This window comes from Mesoplodon mirus, assembly GCF_964341445.2.
Source record: "Mesoplodon mirus genome assembly, chromosome: 17".
Taxonomy (NCBI): domain Eukaryota; kingdom Metazoa; phylum Chordata; class Mammalia; order Artiodactyla; family Ziphiidae; genus Mesoplodon; species Mesoplodon mirus.
In genome coordinates this window covers 9,786,455-9,805,384 of record NC_138993.1, presented here as the reverse complement: position 1 = coordinate 9,805,384, position 18,930 = coordinate 9,786,455, and the positions used below count along the sequence as shown (strand labels likewise).

At 42.4% G+C, this 18,930-nt stretch overlaps 1 protein-coding gene across 4 annotated transcripts in view; it reads left to right on the top strand.

Annotated features, from left to right (window-relative positions):
* STARD13 (StAR related lipid transfer domain containing 13) overlaps positions 1-18,930 on the top strand; it is a 337,847-nt gene that overhangs the window by 76,361 nt on the left and 242,556 nt on the right. The window contains exons 1-2 of one of the 4 annotated variants that reach the window (XM_082601996.1): positions 8,223-8,565; positions 9,655-9,711. The exons of 1 other annotated variant lie outside the window; for it this stretch is intronic. In XM_082601996.1, coding sequence (XP_082458122.1) covers positions 8,442-8,565; positions 9,655-9,711 — 181 coding nt within the window. In that variant the 5' untranslated portion in view covers positions 8,223-8,441. Of the gene's footprint in view, positions 1-8,222; positions 8,566-9,651; positions 9,712-18,930 lie in introns of those variants that run through there. 2 more of the 4 variants (XM_082601995.1, XM_082601998.1) reach the window with 2 other exon arrangements.

Genomic DNA, 18,930 nt, shown 5'->3' with positions numbered 1-18,930 from the left:
ATGCGGGCCTCTCACTGTTGTGGCCTCCCCCGTTGCGGAGCACAGGCTCCGGATGCGCAGGCCCAGCGGCCATGGCTCACGGGCCCAGCCGCTCCGCGGCATATGGGATCCTCCCAGACCGGGGCACGAACCCGTATCCCCTGCATCGGCAGGCGGACTCTCAACCACTGCGCCACCAGGGAGGCCCCACTCTTGGCTCTTTTATCAATTGTGACTTGGTACCTATGTGTACATATTTGTCAGTTTCTACCTTTTAGTGGATTAATGCTAAATATTTCAGCATATGAGTGGATAACACATGGGCACACCCAGCTTCCCTAGCCCACTTTATAACCCCAATTTACAATTCGTATTCATTCAATAAATATATATTGAGCCCTTACCATGTATTGGGCACTATATTCCACTAGGGATACAGATATTAAAAACGTACTTCCTACCCTCAAGGGGATCACAATCCAATGGGGGCATGAAACTGTTACTCTATGGAGCTTAGGTATGTCTATAAAGAGGAAGAACCAGTGTGTCCTGGCAGGAGAAAGTAGTGCAAAGGCCCTGAGGCCAGAGAGTGTGTGCATTCAGGGAGCTGCTATTTTCTCTGTTTTCTCCGTGACACATCAGGCAAGTGTTTACATGAAGGTGAGAAGGAAGAAAGTGTGCCTGGCTTATGTGGGGTACCTAGAAGAGGCAAATTCATAGAAACAGAAGGTAGAATAGAGGTTACCAGGGGCTGTGGGCAGGAGGCAAAGAAGAGTTATTGTTTATGAGCACAGTGTTTTTACTGGGGATGAAGAAAAAAGTATTATATAGATAGTGATGATTATACAACATTGTGAATGTATTTAATACCACTGAAATGTATACTTACAAAGAGTTAAGTGATAAATATTATATTATGTATATTTTACCACAATAAAACAAAACAATTTTTAAGTGTGCCTGGGCCTTGAGGAGAGTGGTGATGTTCTGAGACAGCCACTGTGGAGAACAGGAACAAGACCCAGCTAGAGACACAGTGAAAATTTTACTAATGACTCTCACTCCATCAGCATCCTGTCACCTGTTGGGCAGTTCTGAGATTTCATTGACAGCCTGTGGTGGCCTGGATATAAGAGTGGATATAGCAGTTTTGCCAGACAGGCATGAAATAACTAGGAACTGAAATAGCTCTGTGTGTGTGTAATGAGAAAGTGGTTGAAGCCTGGCTCATGGTGCTAAACCCAAGACTTAGAAGGGAGTGAAGCCAAGGAGAGGGACTGATTAAGTAAAGGAAAAGCAAAAGCAAGGATTATGAGACCAGATGAGGAATGCTGGAAGGACACAAGATGGTTCTAGAAGTTGAGATAAAAGTTCAAGGATTTGAAAGCACAGCAGTGTGGATGGTGTGACTCAGTCCAGGGTGTGTCCATGGGGGTGGGTGGGTGAAGTTGGAGACAAAAGTCCCTGCAGTTGTGAGTTGAAGAAACTAAGTTCCCTGGAAGAGATAGGACAGCATCAGGTATCATTTAGAATTTCCAGTCAAGGCATGAGCTTTCTTGCAAATGACGTATTATTTATTTATTCATCACATGCATTCATTGAGGGCCTACTTTGTACCAGACACTGTTCTCGGTGCTGGGAAAAAAGACAATTCCCTGCTCTCCTGGAATTTCCACTCCAGTGAAGCGGCAAGTTGGGTAATAAACAAAAATAAACAAACACAAAATACTCCATGGGCATGTGCTATTATGGTCTCCCAAAGTGTACATAAAAAATATAGCAACATGAACAGACCTAGAGATTGTTATACTGAGTGAAGTAAGTCAGACAGAGAAAGAGAAATATCGTATGATATAAGCTGAATCTAAAAAGAAATGATATAAATGAACTTACTTACAAAACAGAAACAGACTCACAGACTTAGAGAATGAAATTATGGCTACCAGCGGGGACGGGTGGGAGGAAGGGACAGTTAGGGGGTTTGGGAGTGACATGTACACACTGCTGTATTTAAAATGGATAACCATGCCCTGGCTATTGTAAATAGAGCTGCAATGAACATTGTGGTACATGACTCTTTTTGAATTATGGTTTTCTCAGGGTATATGCCCAGTAGTGGGATTGCTGGGTCATATGGTAATTCTACTTTTAGTTTTTTAAGGAACCTCCATACTGTTCTCCATAGTGGCTGTATCAATTTACATCAGAAACTAACACAACACTATAAAGCAATTATATGCCAATAAAGATGTTAAAGAATAAATAAAATAAAATAAAATGGATAACCAACAAGGACCTACTGTATAGCACAGGGAACTCTGCTCAATATTATGTAACAACCTAAATGGGAAAAGAATTTGAAAAAGAATAGATACATGTATATGCATAACTGAATCACTTTGCTGTACATCTGAAACTGTCACAACATTGTTAATCAGCTGTACTCAATATAAAATAAAAAGTTAAAAAAAGAAAAGGATTACAATATTTGTAAAGTCAGTGAGATAGTATGATACAATATTAAGCCTGAAGATTCCAGGCATTTACAAGTCTACATCAGGAAAATACTAAACCTAGCCAAAGATATTGATTGGCAATACAGAGCTTACAGCTAACACTAAATTTTGCTTCCACAAAAGCACGGAGCCCAGTGATATTTTAATTAACAGAACAAAACCCCCAAAGCCATGAAAACTGTTAGCATTAGCAGCTTGGCAGATTCAGAGCATGGCAATGGGCCACTAAGACACATCCAATGGGACAAGCACAAATTGGTGACTGTGAGCTCAGGACCCAGCATGAAAAGCCATCTTCAGAACTTCCGGCAACATTTTTTATGAGGAAATGAATAATTTGAGATTTCATTTCAGAATCTCCAACAACAAGACCCTGGAGTGTAGCCTGAAGGGAGCATGGGAGGAGTGGTTGCTACATCACATCTCTCTTGGGGAGGGAACATGCAGGAAGAGTCCCAGGGAGCTCTTCACCCTTCTGTCGTGCAGTGAGGGGCAGTGGGTCACAGCAAGGAAGGCAATTTCCTACAGAAAAGCTGAAAAACATGAAATAATGGACTGTGACCGTAGGCTCCTAGCAAAGGATTGCTGGCTTGGGACAGTTAGAAATTGGATTTTTTTCTAAAGCAAAGGCTTCTGACAACAAAGTATTCAACAAGTGGACAGGAGAATATGCTTCTCCATTCTTAGGCATAAGGGTGATGGCACAGATGAGTTGAACATGGAAGGAGGAGTAGAAAAGATAGGAATTTAAGAGAGTTCAGAGACACTGGCTTCATATGTATAATGGGTGGCAGGACCTGCTTATTACTTGTGATTGGGGGTGACAGTGGTGATGGGTCTTAATCATACAGCGTTAGAAGAAAGAGAAAGCAAAAACCTTTTTTTTGTTTTTTGTTTTTCTTTTGCTTTTGCCAAAGTTGATGACAGTATTGTTTGTAATTGCAGAAATTTGGAATGAAATGTCCAAAATTATGAAAGTTTGAAAATAAATTATGGTATGTCTATCCAACAGAATTCTATATATTCATTAAAAACTGTATTTCAAAAGACAACAATAAATTGGGAAAATGCTCACAATCTAATGCTAAATGAGAAAAATTTCAAAATTTGGTATAAAAGTTATTCTAATTTTTTTTAATGTTTAAAGAAAAAAACTGAAAAGGAAAATTTTCATTCGTTATCAGCTTTTTCTTTCTTTTAATATTACAGGTATTTTAAATATTTCTACATATACTTTTCTGTGTTTAAAAATCTGTAGCCATCAATATGTATTACTTAAAATTAATAAATTTTATGTAAATAGAGTGATAAATAATGATGCCACAAGCATAATTATGGTTTACACTTATACTAAGGAGCAGACTCTAGTAATAACCAGCCATCCAAAACTATAATGGAATATTCATTTAGTCAGTAAATGAGCCTTTATGTGTTGTTCACTGAAAAAGGCATAAGGGGTTCAAAAATAAAAGTACCAGTCCCACTGGAGAAACTCAGGACTAGTGAGGAGTCTGAGAGGAAAGCAGACAAGTGCCCACAGTGCTCTGTGATAAGTTCTTCTCCAGAGATGGGCCCAAGGTGCTGTAGGAACACAGGAGAGGAGGAACAGTCCAGCCACTGGGATTCGTGGAAGGCTTCCAGGAGGAGGTGACATCTGAGTTGAATCTTGAAGGATGAGTGAAGAAAAAAATCAGAGGAAAATGTTCAAGTAGAAGGAATGTATAAAGACAGAACTGAGTGAGAGCAGTAGTTTTCTAAGGTGAAGCTCATTGTGCTGAAATTCAGGGGAGGAAAGAAGAAAACATGGACTAAACCAGTTACTGTGGGGATGGAGAGACAGAGAAAGATTGAAGCAATATAAGAATTTTTGGAGTTTACAGTGTCTTCTAGATTCTCTCTTGGACACGAGATGTGTGGGTGATTGCATCACTTGGCTAACATAGGAAATAGAGTTGGAAGAGTAGGTTTAGAGGGAAATTTTTAGAAATATCCATTAGCAAAGTAAACAATATATAGCATCAGAGAAAAATCACTCATTTATTCTGCAAGTTTTTGCTGAGCACAACTGTCAGGGGCTGATCTAGGTCCTGAGGACATGATGGTGAATCAGACAGACAAGGCCTTGATCTAACATTGCTCAAGGTTTGCCTTGGAGACAAACCACAAACAAACAAACAAGAAAATGTCCAGAAGTGATAAGTGCCATAAAGAAAATTAAGCTGCATGCCACGAGAGGGAGTAATGGGTTATTTAGATTGGGTGTCAGAGGCTCAGAAATGAGTTGGGATAGGAGAACAATGGGACAGTAATAATGATTGGACAGCGATATGGTAGCACTGATTGAATCTTTTCTTTGTGATTATTCCACTTAATACACAATATAATCCCATAGGTAGGGAGTGCTGAGGGTCCAAAACTTGCCCAGAGTCAAACTTAACTCTGCCTGTAGCCATAATCTCAAAAATATGTGTACTTTCTGTCTGTATCAGGTTGGGCCTTGAGAGGTGAGGGCTGTAACCACGGAAAGGAATATAATCATCCAGGGACGCTGAAGCATGAGGAAGAAGTGGGGGTGGGGGCCAAGGACTGAAACCCAGGGAATGCTGGCATCAAGCTGGTGGAAGGGGAGCTCTGAAGACAAGCACCTCAGCCACGCGGGGCACAGAGACCCAGGGGACAGTGTAGCCTGACAGCCACAAGACAAGGCAGTGTCAAGAGTAAGGGACGGTCAGCAGTGTCCTCTTGTCCACACACCGGAGAAGGAACAAGAACAACAGGAAACATCCATTAGATGTAGCAACCAGGCAGTTACTGGTGACCTTGCCAAGACTGGTTTCAGTGAGTTGGTGAGGGAGCCCAGACTGCAGTGTTGATAAGGGAATACTTCTTTTCTAAGAGATACAGGTTAGAGGCAGTATGCTTTGTTATGGTGGTTGTTGTTTTGGTTTGGGTTTGGTTTAAAGAAGTGTAAGACTAGAAGGTTGAGCCCATGCAGAAGGAGGGGTTGGGGCTGTAGGAGATCGAGGAAATAACTGATATAGCCAAGCCCTTGTAGGGACAAGAAAGGATGGTAAACAGAGTGCACAGGTCAAGGGCTAGATCTTGGGTAGGAAGAGAGCTACCTCTTTCCTGTGTTGGGAGGGAAGGGAGTAAGTAAGAAGGTTATAGGGGTAAGGAGTTGCCTGACTTCTGTGAAGTCGGTGGTATTGTCATCTGCTCAAGGTGAAGACCCCAAGGGGAGTGTCATCCTTAAGGTTCAGCTTTGAAATAGGGCTCCTGGAAAATGGGAGTGGATGCTAAGGGCCTGTATAAAAGTCTCCAAGTAGCCCCGCTGAGTTTAGAACCCTTGCATTTGTGGCTGCTGCATCTGCACAGCTGTAAGATTTCCTTCAGCAGGGCCAGCAGCCAGGCAGGCAGGGCGCTGGGCTGTGCTGTATGGCACCTGTTCTGGGGAGATCACTCCAGTCTTTCATCTGGCTTCTCGTGGACAGTCCTGAATCCATGGACCCTTCAACAGCCAGAGCTAAACAAATTTGCAAAGCCAGAATTTATCTTCACATTAGTCATTTAAATAAAACCCCTAATCCGTGACCTCTGAATATAAAATATGTATTAAAATAGAAAGCAGTAGGGACCCAGGATCTTTAGAGCTAAATGATCAGTGAAATAGCTGGAATGTTCCTTGTACTGTTCTCTTCCCGTGCGTATAATGTTACAACGACTGCCTCCGTTTGATTCAATTAGAGATCCTCTTGTTAGAGTTAAATACACAGCTTCCCTGGGAATGTAATTGTGAAACGTTTTGTCGTTATACTGTACGGCAGTCACTTTAAGATAACACAAATCTTGCTTCTGGCAGAGCATTTCCTTACCACTACATGCATACAAAACAGGATGTAATCAAAAGGGTATTTGGCATGGGTCCAGAAAGCAATCTGGATTAGTCTGTAACTGGCTGCCATAGTTTCAAGTCCATTTCTGATCCATGACTTATTGCTTCATAACTGACAATTTCAAAGGTTTACCAGGATGGCACAAAAAACCCCTCAACCATTAGTTTCTAGCTTCTTCTGAAGTGTTTCACTAGTGAACATTTTTGAATATTTAAAATAAGAGAATAAGACAATAAAGATGGTTTTTACCATCATTTCTCCGCCCCCCCATTTTCTACCAACAATATAAACTAGTGGAGGGAATATTTACTAAAAGTATAGAATTGCAGAAGGAATACTTCAGGTAGCTGTTAATTTCCACTCCTTAAGTCAATAGCAATTTATATAATAGAGAGAGGATTGGATAATTTACTTTAATTTTCAAACTTCACACGGAGCACCTGAAATTTTTTTTTAAAAAAAGAAAAGACAAAACAGCTAACTAAACTCTGGTTCTTATTTTAGCAGCCTGATACAAAGGCAATTAAAAAGAAGTGATATTCAAGTAATTTTACTGTTTAAATAATCCAGAAATTCTTTTTTTTTTTTTTTTTGCGGTACACTGCTGTGGCCTCTCCCGTTGCGGAGCACGGGCTCCGGACGCTCAAGCTCAGTAGTTGTGGCGATCTTCCCAGACCGGGGCATGAACCCGTGTCCCCTGCATCGGCAGGCGGACTCCCAACCACTGCGCCACCAGGGAAGCCCCAGAAATTCTCTTTTGAAATAGTTCAATTTCTTTAGCCAAACTTGAGATGTATGACATTAATCACATCCCATATCCTTGCGTTACATCAAATGTTGTCCTCATTACTTTCTCTGAAGGTCCTCCAAGCTCTTTAGAAGCAAAACCTTGAGAACAGCAGGACACCCTGAGGCCTGAGCTAGTATTGTCTTTATCTTTTGAGTGAGGCTTTGGAGCCCAGGGAAATGACTAGGACACCATCTCCTCGGGTATTTCTTAAAGAACCGGTATATACACATCATTGTAAAGCAATTAAACTCCAATAAAGATGTTAAAAAAACCCAGTATATTTCCCCCCTCTTCCCTGCAGGAATTAGGGTTAATTTCTAATTATAAGCCTATTATTATGTTATTGGCTAAAATACCTTAAAATTCTTTTCACATTTCACTTCCCCATAATACCTGCTTTTCTAACTGCATACAGATTTTAATGCTTTACCAGAATATGTAAATCTATTTTATGTAGGTTCCTCAAGGTTTGACCTTAAATTTACAAATTATTTTCCTCATAGTCAATGGCTATGCAATGAAAAATCATTTTAATTTGACTGTAGATTGCAGCCAGATAATCATCTCATTGATGAAACCAGGAAAGATTGATATAATGCAAGTGCACCAGTATCTAACTCCAAAAGAATGTCAGCCAAACTGAGGAGTCGAATTCAAGTGATTTGAATTCAGGAAAACTACGATGAGTTATTTCGGCACTAGCTATGGCACAGTTTAACATTTTTGTAATGGTTGTTGTGATGGTGGCGCTTTCTGAGTGAAAAAATGTAAAGTATCAAGAAATGGGAGGAATATGGTACAGCCCCTGGCCTCTGAGTGAAAATGAAAAGAGGGGTGGAAACTCCGTAATCGGGGGCCCGTCGGGACCAAGCTGTCAGATTTAGGCGAGGGCGGGAGGGAGAGAAAACTCCCTGGGGGAAGGAGTGGGGCGCTAGACCGTCCGGGAGGGAGAGGGGAGGGAAGGACGGGAGAGGAGGGGAGCGGAGGAGCGCTGAGCCGAGGGGAGGGAGGGAGGGGAGGGAAAGGGGGAAAGGGGTAGAGGAGTCGACGGAGCGCCGAAGTTACCCTTGCGCGGCGCGCGCAGTGGCAACGCGTCCCGGCCCCCGCGCTGGACGGCGGAGGACCCCTGTCGCGCCCCTGGCTGGCCCCGGGACCCCAGCGGGAGTCCGGCGTCTGGCATCTCGAGTCGCCGGGAGTCTGAGTTGCGGGCCACGCGGGACTGGCGGTGGCAAGCCCGCTGGTCGTTATGAGGACGGATCTAAAATGACTGGCAAGCGGAAACCTTTCCAAACGCAGCTCAGGCGGTCAATCAGTGAGCAGTTGCGGGATTCTACCGCCAGAGCCTGGGATCGGCTGTGGAGAAACGTCCGGGAGAGACGGCTGGCAGGTCGGTTGCCCCCGAGACTCGGGACCGCGGGAGCGGGAGGAGGCGCGGGCCGCGTCGCCCCGCCCGGCCCACCGCCCCGCCGCCGCTGTGGGCTCCCGGCACAGGTTTTCAGAGCCCGGGGATGGGCGGAGGAGGCTGCTCTCACCCCGTTGCTGGGCCGGGACGGAGCGCCAGCGCTCCCCGCTTTCCGCGCGCGGGGACCTGGTGCGTGTGGGCTCCGCCCCGCGCGCGCGGACAGCCCGGCGGGGCGCGGCGCGCGGGACCGGGAGCAGGCGCGGGGATTACCTGGGGAGTCTTCCGAGTGGCCGCTTTACCTGGGCTGGCCCCGGCTCTGCCACCATCCACCCACCCCAGCCCAGTGAGTGAATGAGTGCCCAGCCCAAGTGGGCTCCAGGAGATCGGTCCCTCTCCCAACTTCGCCTTTTCCACGAGGGACACGTCCACTGCCTGTGTGGGCGGGAGAGTCAAGACAAGGCTAGGGAGCGTATCCAAAGCTCTGGGAGACAGATGTTTATGGGGTAGAGGGGAGGATTTGGGCAAAGACAGATGGACAGTTGTTGGTGCTGGTAGATAGCTGCCCACAACCCCTGTCCAGCTGTGGATCCGCTCTCCTCATTTTGGGGCTGCAAAAGAGCGGCCTCCCTTTTGGAATCCATTGCTCATGATTCAGAGGAAGAAAAGAGGTGATTATTCTGAGCCAAAAGGTTCTTAAGAATCCTTGCTTAGGTTAGAAGGCCCGTCCCCTCCTTAGCACCTCCCCCAGCCTCCTGGCTGTGGTCTTTCTTCTGTGCATGCTCCTTGGACCTACCTCCTAGTAGGGCCACGGATGCAGGAAGTGGTCTGAGCCTTCGCAGAGCCCATGCTGGGAGCATTAGGTCTGGTGAGTCACCACATCATACCTGCCACAATAAGGGAAGGTGGCCTTCCTCCACAGCACAGTTCCCAGGCAGTGTAGGATTTCGGAATGCTTTCCCCAAGTGTTAGCTGCTGGAAGATGTTTCTGGAAATGGGGGACGTGTGGATGGAAGGGCCCCTGAGCTGACCGTGAGTCTAGTCTCTGGATCTTCTTGCCTCCTGTCTCTCCAGCAGTATCTCCGAGTTGGCCAGTGACCACAGGGGTGGAAGAGAGGTCTAGAGAAGAAGAAGGTATGAAGCCTGGACAGAGGGCAGGGATGCCAAGGGTGAGATGGAAGATGGAACCTTCTCTGGGCTCCTCCCCCGTTTTCTGATTGAAGAAATGTAGAAGTCCTTTGCAAGATCTTCTGTCCTTACACCCATGCAGCCACATCTCTTCATTGGTCTGACAGCATTCTGGAGTAGATGCCCAGAGTCTGTGTCTCCTTGAGCTAGGTCTTTATCAGACTAACTGGTCAAATTAGAAGTAGGGATTATAGATGATTCCAGCACTCAATGTTGTCAGCATAAAATGTTTATCCCGTATTTTCTCTCCAATACAATGGCCCTATTTAGTAAGCACCCAAGAAATAAACAGGCTTTGCAGTCTGGACACAGAAATAAGTTGTGGTAACCCAGTAGTTTTGACTGTTGATTTTTAAAGACCTGTATGTGCATTGCAGACCTAATTAATAACAACTAATAACTTTCCTTGTTATCGTGCTAAATTGTATAATCTACATGATGGATGGTGTTATAGAAGTTTTTGTGCTCTAGTAAACATGTGTTGCTTCATAACTTCAGAATGCTTACTGCAAATGCCTCTTTCATAGCTTCTGTCATTAAGTTTGTTAAGTTTGTTAAATCAGTGGATCCTCAGGAAACAAGAAGTCTTTCCAAGAGGGCTGCCAAAGCTGTGCTGGGTTTTTATAGAAGCTGAGGCCAAAGATGACTGCAGCCCTGTCTTTTTCAAAAGGACATCTGGGAAGGACAAGAGTATAATGTAAAGACTTAAAACCGTTAAGATTTTCCAGGGAAGTCATTTATTCACATGAATTTTAGACTTTGCAGTTTAGTTAGGGCGGTGGAGAGAAAAAGTTTTGATTCTGAGAAATAAGTGATAGGTAGAGATTTTTAAGATCATGGATATATAGAAATTCAGGCTAAAAGTGGCTTCAGAATGGTAAGTATAAGAGTTCTCCCAGAGTAGTGTAATTATTTTTTAAAATAGTGGTATGAGGTTTTAAAATGTTTAATCAGAATATTAATATCTGCTTACCCATAATCTGCTTACCACTCTGCTAACAGTGGATGCCAGCAGGTTATTCAACTGGGACCAAACAATCCTCTGTAAAGCAGACTTCAACCTCTGCTTCTCTAAGCAAGCTGGGATGCTTGCCACAAAACCAAGCCAACTCCATGAAGGAGCTTTTAGATGCAAATTGATTTTATTGGGTTTTCTTGCAAAGGTAGCTAAAATATGGAACTTTGGCCATGAGACACTGAAATACTTAAGTTATTAATGTTGGCATCAATTCTAGGTGAAAGTGTTCTTCATTTGTAAAAGTTTTATTTATATGGTTTAGTTCACAATATCATCATAACCAACTGTATGAATGTACCCCAGAGAGACTCTGCCTGCCCCCCAAGAGATGATGTGAGGCTATTGGCTTTTTTTTTTTTTTCAGCTTTTTTCTATCAGGTAAAAGTTTTGTGCTGGGACTTCTTTAATTTCCCTAAAATTTTCTTCTTATTACACTTAGTCAGTAGAACAGTATTCAAAGTGCTTTATAACAAACTTGTGTTTGTTGTCTAGAGCATTCTGAAGGTATTTGATGTGTCCTTTTGCTTTTTAACATCCTGAGGCAGGAAATCCTTATTCCAACTCACTGTTACTTCTCTTCGTGAAAGCCCGTCTTGTCAATGGGACAAAAAGACAAGAAGAAGTAGAGCTGTTTTAAACATAGTGAAGCTTGTGGATTTCTGTGCTGTGGGACTGTATTTGGGAAGGAGGGGATTATACATAACTGGAAAACTATTTCTTCACACGCATCACAACGGCACAAATAGCGAAACCGATAGAAGGATGAGGTGTGAAGTTCAGATATGTTCATTTCATTACAAAATTATAAAACGGGGTATTGGTTAAAGAAAGACTGATACTGGGAGCTCCTCTTGGGCTTTCCAATTCTGTAGTAGCTGCCAGACTTTCATCGGATTGTGGCGTTTTTGCCAACATGTACTTACTTCTTAATTACCTAAGACTCTAATCCTCATAAGAGTCAGCAAGAGTTTTTCTCACCTGTCATCTCAATATTGATCATTGAAATAATGGTGGTAATTGTTGTTTATTCCCAAGATGACAAAGTTAGTTAGTGTTCAAAGAAGTATTCTAATTCAGGTTGTCAGAAGTCGAAGGTCATCTGTGCCCATTTTGTGTTATACCATGCTGCCTTCTCCATGGCTCTTATGGAGACACATTGACCTCAAATCCTTTCTCTAAGTCTCTCTGTCGTTTGCAATTAGTTTTAAAAAGAACAACAAAATTAATCGGAAAAATTGCTCTTTCCTCCTGCAGTGACAAGGATAACCCTGTGCACCAAAAATAGCTTGTCTCCCAGTCGTCCTATTGGACTGGGTAGTGTATGGGCTTATAGAGAGTTAAAACAAACAAACAGCCATACATCTACCTTATTGGGGCTCTCATGTGGTGTGCTCTGCCCATTACCATCGCTGCAAGAAGCCAAGGGCTGCAAGAAAGAGTTGTTGTCATAAAGCGTAAACGCAGGTTTCTTCAAGGTGGGTGAATGACAGGCTCTTTTGGCCTCTTCAGTTCCCTAATCAGCCACCACTGGTGACAATTCTTAACTTTTATAGCATCATTAAATTCTCTAGGCAGAAGCATACCCTTTAGCTTTTAGTCTTTGTAAGCAGCTTGAACTACTTCTCAAAAGTTTAAGTCTGGGGCTTCCCTGGTGGCTCAGTGGTTAAGAATCCACCCCCCAGTGCAGGGGACACGGGTTCGAGTGCTGGTCCAGGAAGAACCCACATGCCGTGGAGCAACTAAGCCTGTGTGCCACAACTACTAAGCCTGTGCTCTAGAGCCCGTGAGCCACAACTACTGAGCCCATGTGCCACAACTACTGAAGCCCACGCACCTAGAGCCCGTACTCCGCAACAAGAGAAGCCACTGCAATGAGAAGCCCGCGCACCGCAATGAAGAGTAGCCCCCGCTTGCCACAACTAGAGGAAGCCCACGTGTAGCAACAAAGACCCAATGCAGCCAAAAATAAATAAATAAATAAATTTATTAAAAAAAAAAAAGTTACGGCCTGAAAAAATCCAAATGAGTTTTCTAAAGCTTTCTGCTCCTTCCTTTTTTTTTTTTCTTTTTTCTTTTTTTTTTTTGCGGGACGCGGGCCTCTCACTGTTGTGGCCTCTCCCGTTGTGGAGCACAGGCTTCGGACGTGCAGGCTCAGCGGCCATGGCCCACGGGCCCAGCTGCTCCGCAGCATGTGGGATCCTCCTGGACCGGGGCATGAACCCACGTCCCCTGCATCGGCAGGTGGGCTCCCAACCACTGCGCCACCAGGGAAGCCCTGCTCCTTCATTTAAAAACCGTACTCTGTTTTAATGGAAATGTAATCCATATGTATGATTCCTTTATACTCACATAACAATATTTAGGTAGCTTGTGAACTAGTTGATGGCCAAATCTTTTGATCTCTTTCATAGTCTTATTTTAAATCATTTCTCTTAGACACAGGAAGTTATATTGCTGCCAAAAACAAACTAACCTAAAATACTGAAAAGTTTGAGTTTTGTTAGAAATGCTAATTCCACCAAATTTCAGTGACTTCTTGTCATGTTAAAACAGGTTTATTCATCCTCAAAGTCAACAGTAGCATCCTGTGATGTGATGTAAACATGAGATTGGGACTTAAATGCAGAGCGGGATCAAGAATAGAACATGGGCCATAAAAAAGTTCCTTATTAAAATCTAAATGTGTTCCATGGTAGCAAAAAGTACAGGATGATACCAGCTGATCCTTTTCATTTGTTTTATATCAATGTTCTTCCTTTTTATTATCACTTTACTGTAAAGAACAGGCCATCCTACTCTGTCAGTTTTTTCTTTTTAAACGTCTCTTGAAAAGGGAATACATTGAGATGTGACTTATATTAACAATAACAAAAAAGAAAATCTAAGTCAGGTAAATATACAGTGAAAATCAGAGAAAGAGAACACATCATATGTACCAGGGTTCCTCTCAGCCTTAGCTACCCACAGGGTCACCTGGAGCCTTTTGGAAATATGAATGTCCTTACTGCCCCCCAGAGACTCTGATTTGGTTCACATGGGGCCTGGGGATCAGTATTTTTTTAATACTGGTTCCAGTGTACAGTCTGGGTTCAGAATCACTGACTTATGTTAACTACCATATGATAACTTGCAGCAGTCTGTGTCTAGTACGAGATCATAGTCTAAGTCCCTAAGAAAAGTTTTACTTAAGTGAGGTTGGAATGAGCTTGATATTTTACAGGGACAGAAAAGAGAAGGGAAAACAAACAAACAAACAAAAAATGGTGTGCCTGGAGCATAATGAAAAAAGGTGGTACAAGTAGATGGTAAGAGATCATGTCAGAGGTATGGGTAGAGTCAGGTTATAAGATTAGGTTGAGCCTTGTTGCCAGGGCAAGAAGTTTGGATTTGGTTCTACATGTGATAAGTAGCAAAGTAGCAAAGGATTTTAAATAAGTTAAAATAAGTTAAGTTACTGAATAAGTTACTACTGGAGTGGTCCAGGTAAGAGAGAAACAGTGACACGGACTAGGCTGATAATGATGAAAATGGAGAGAATGGGACAGATTTGGAATATGTCTTGGAAGTAGAGACAACAATGCTGACACTTTTTGTTGGAGGTGAGGGAGAGGGATCAAGGGCTCCTAGGTTTGTAGAGCCATGGGCTGAGTTGGGGACAGGTGGAATATTTGCATCTTGCAGTGCAAAAGGACCTTTTTTTGCATAAGCCAGATGAAGAGCGAGTTCTCCTTTGGCCAAATTAAGCCAAAGATGCCTATTAGACATCCAAAGTAAAAGTCAAAGAGCTGGTTGTACGAGTAAAGTTTTGGGAGAAAAGTCAAAGCCAAAGATAGAAATCTGAGAGTTATTGGCATATGACTACTATAGAGTAAAGCCTTAGGACTGGATGGGTTACTTAGAAGAGAATATAAGAGGAGGGGCCAAGGACCAAGTCCTAGGGCATCCTTTATTTAGAACACAATATTGGGACATGAACTGTATATACGTATACATGTGCTAAATTTCTGGGGAATAAGAAAAATAGCAGCACTGTTCCTAAATTCAGCATTCTTATAGCTGAATAATAGTAGTGATATATCAAATAATCTTTTGTGACCGATCTACTTGGTCCCAGAACTTTTGATGAATAAAAAATAATCAGGGCTTCCCTGGTGGCGCAGTGGTTGGGAGTCCGCCTGCCGATGCAGGGGACACGGGTTCCTGCCCCGATCCCGGAAGATCCCACATGCCGCGGAGCGGCTGGGCCCGCGAGCCATGGCCGCGGAGCCTGTGTGTCCGGAGCCTGTGCTCCGCAACGGGAGAGGCCACAGCAGTGAGAGGCCCGCGTACAGCAAAAAAAAAAAAAAATAAAAATAATCATAAAAATATATCACACTAATAAAATATACATTTTAAATTTAAAAATGATATTGCAAAGTAAAAATAACATTTAAAGGAAAGACTTCTTAGGGTTGCCCCATAAAAATTAAAATATAGTTAATTAGATAAAAATAATCTTAGCAGGAATACATCTATGGTTACCGTGACTTGTTGACCACACATGTAATGGGGTAAGAACTTTATCTTGGAAAGGTGACTTCTCCAGTGTTGTGGTATCTGGGAGTAGGCTAATCAAAGTTTAGCTTGTAAGAAAGTTTCTGTACTATATTGAATTTTCCAATATTGCATCCATTTGTTGACCTTTACCAATTATGGTCTGTCCATAATAAAGTTGATGGAAGGGAAATTTCTCAGAGAAAAATAGGTAATCGCATCTTAAGTTTTTGTGTTTGTAAGGAAGATAACTTAAACATGGCCTAACCCATCTGCAATATGCTGCCCAAACCTTGGAAGTAACATATTTTCTCCTAAAGTTGGAGCAAAGAGAGGACCATGTTCATTATTTGTGGGTGGGTGCTCTGAATAGGATACAGGAGCCCTGCCAGTTGGCTGAAATCCTTTAAGACCACTTAATACAGCTTTGGATCAGTCACCAACCTGATCATTTAGACGTGGAGCATGTCTATGAAATTAATATATATTCTTTGTGTGTGTGTGTGTGCGCTTTTTCAATCTTACGTTGAACAAAACAACTTATAAAGAAAAATGTGCTTAGAGACCTTGTAGTTTTCTGGGGGTTTATCCACCAGTATATTTCTATTCTACCCTTTTGCAAGTTTAGGGATATTACCAAATGAAAACAAACGTGGTTTGAGAACTGTTGCAATGTTCCTGGGCTTTTTTTCAGAATCCTCGAGTGTTTAGTCCTAAGGCAGTCGAGTTGAAGGGCAAACATTTTTGTCATGTTTGTAGTTAGTCAATAAGTATTTATTGAGCCATGAAATAGCATCCTTGTCAAAGCATGTTGGGACTGTAGTGCAGGATATTAATTCAGGACTGTGGTTTTGTCCTGGCAAAGCACACAAATTTTATTATGCTGCTCAAATCCCTTAACTCATCTATTTAACCAGAAATAGAGCAGGCTTCCAGAAAGTGCTAAAGGACAGTATAGAATGCACCATGACTACACAGTATTGTATTTGCAAATCTGCTGTGTCAAGCTATCTTATGTTCTCAGGCAGAATATTTCCTTAGTAACATTTTTATCTAAAATAAAAATTTCAGAACCTAATGGTTCTGTTATTTTGTGTAGTAGGGCATATTTTAATCTGTATTTCATCATGACATACTGTGTTTGTTGAATACTTCTTTCTCCTTCCTATGCATGAAATTAAGTGAACTCTAGAGATAATTGTTGTTCGACTTCATGAAAATTGATACATTTACTATCAATGACTTTAATTGGAAAGTCTTATATGCTTCTTATCCTCTCTCCATCTGGATAAAGTAGAAACATGTCCAGGTTTCTTGAAGGATCTTTGAACGTGTTTTCCATTGAAATTTAATATTTACCATTAGAGTAATATCCTAAAAGTACAAATATATGAATATCTGGAAGGTGTGACAGAATAAGTTAAACTAATCTACTGCTGCATGAGAAAGTCTGGGTTGTCACAATGACATTGCAAAGATGGTTTCCTTTCTTTGGCCGACAATGAGTTGCATTCCTTACAGAACTCTTGAAAAGCAATGATTGATCACACCTTTCCTAGCCAAGAGGAATTGTCCCCATGGTCTTGGAAAAAAATTATATCTTTATTTTAGTCCCAAGAAAAGACTTCATAAACAATAGCCATAAAAGAGGAGCAATTGTTAGAATGAAAGTAAGAGAGGGCTTCCCTGGTGGTGCAGTGGTTGAGAGTCCGGCTGGCGATGCACGGGACACAGGTTCGTGCCCCGGTCCGGGAAGATCCCACATGCCGTGGAGCGGCTGGGCTTGTGGGCCATGGCCGCTGAGCCTGCGTGTCTGGAGCCTGTGCTCCGCAACGGGGGAGGCCACAGCAGTGAGAGGCCCACGTACCCACCCCCCCCCAAAAAAAAAGAAAGTAAGAGAGAAAAAAAAGCTTTTACATATTTCAACCATTGTCTCATAGGCTGTTTTATTCTTTTTGGAAAGAAAGAAGAGAGGCTTTAGGGTAAACATTTGATTTCTAGTTCTTAAATCTAAATCAAAGCAACAATGACAAGTGGAAAATTGCTCTTAACCCTGTAGAGAAGCACTGTGGTGGTGGTGGTGGAAAAGTGACTGAAGCTGTTTGAGGCATCATCATTTGCATAAAATCACAGCTGTGTAATGGTAACTCACATCTGTGAAATTAGCATCAGTTCAGCCATAACGTTGATACAGTTATTTGGCACAGCTATGGCTACAGTGCTGGGAGCATAGATCTCCAAGTGTCTTAAATGCATGTTGTTTTACTTTTGTTGCATACAATGCAGTGGAGGGCAGGGTGAGTGGTGTTTGGGCATGGTGGAAGATTACTGGCATGCCTCATGCCCTAGTGGTTAAGAGCAGCTACTGGAGCAAGAGGTGGAGGTAGGATGGGTTTGCATCCTACCTCCACCTCTTACACAGTGGGTCCTTGGGCAAGATAAATAATCTTGATGTTCCTAAATTTCCCCATCTTGAAAAGGAGGATAAGCATAGAACTTACAGGGTTGTCATGAGAATTAAATGAGTTAATATTTTCAAAGCATTTAGCATAGTGTCTGACTCCTAATTAACAACGTATAAGGGTTCATTTTTTAAAAATACATATGTATATAGATGTAGATATAGATATATAGATACATAGATGTATTCTCTGTGGAGAACAGACATTTTCTGATAAAGGAGATGCTTTTTGCTCTAGCCTTAAACCAGCCACTCGCTTCATACCTGGATTCATCTGCCTTGTTCCCATATCTTGTGGACCCATTCTAGATCCCATGTTCAGGGATTTCCAAGAGCTAAGACATTAGCCTCACTCTCTCTGCTTTGAATCGAATTTAAAAACAAAATAAAATAGTACATATGTTGCTAACGTGGTTGGCAGCATCTTGTGCAAATCCATTAGTGTTATAGCATGAATCATTCATCATACTATTATACTAACATTTTTCTGAAAGATCATCAATTATGGTTTGTTCATCAAAATTACTATCAGCTTTAGAGCTATGCAACCAAGAAATCATTCCCATGTCCTTGGCCTAACTGGAATTTGATGGACACCAAATTAAAATGAGAGAAGTTGGACTAGATTATCTCTAAGGCCCTGTTTAATTTTAAAAATCAATGAGTCTATAAAACTAGAATGTGCGTCTAAAGGAAACTTAATGCTCTAAGTATTTTAGTTCCTTTTCTGTCTGGATTTCATCAGATGTTTTGATAGACAAGGAAAGGGCGGAAGCCCAGAAGGACACCCCAGGATGCCTGCCAGTGTCATTCCCCATACTGCTTTGGTTACCTAGCCCCCATCAACAGCAGCAACTTAACTGGTACTTTCTGATGTTGGAAATACATCTGCCAGAATTGGAGAAGGAACAAGGAGGGGGGAAAGCTAGGAGTCCAGGGCCTGCAGATACCAGTAGAATCTCAACAGTCCCTGCACCCCACGCAGGCAAGTCCCCATGCTCAGAGAGTCCCCGTACTTAGTTTAAATGCTCTACTGTTACAATCTTGAAATTATTAATAATTGTTGAATGGAGGGCCCACATTTTCATTTTATACTGGGCCTGGCAAATGAGGTAGCTAATCCTGCATTATTGGTGAGATCACTGTCATTGGT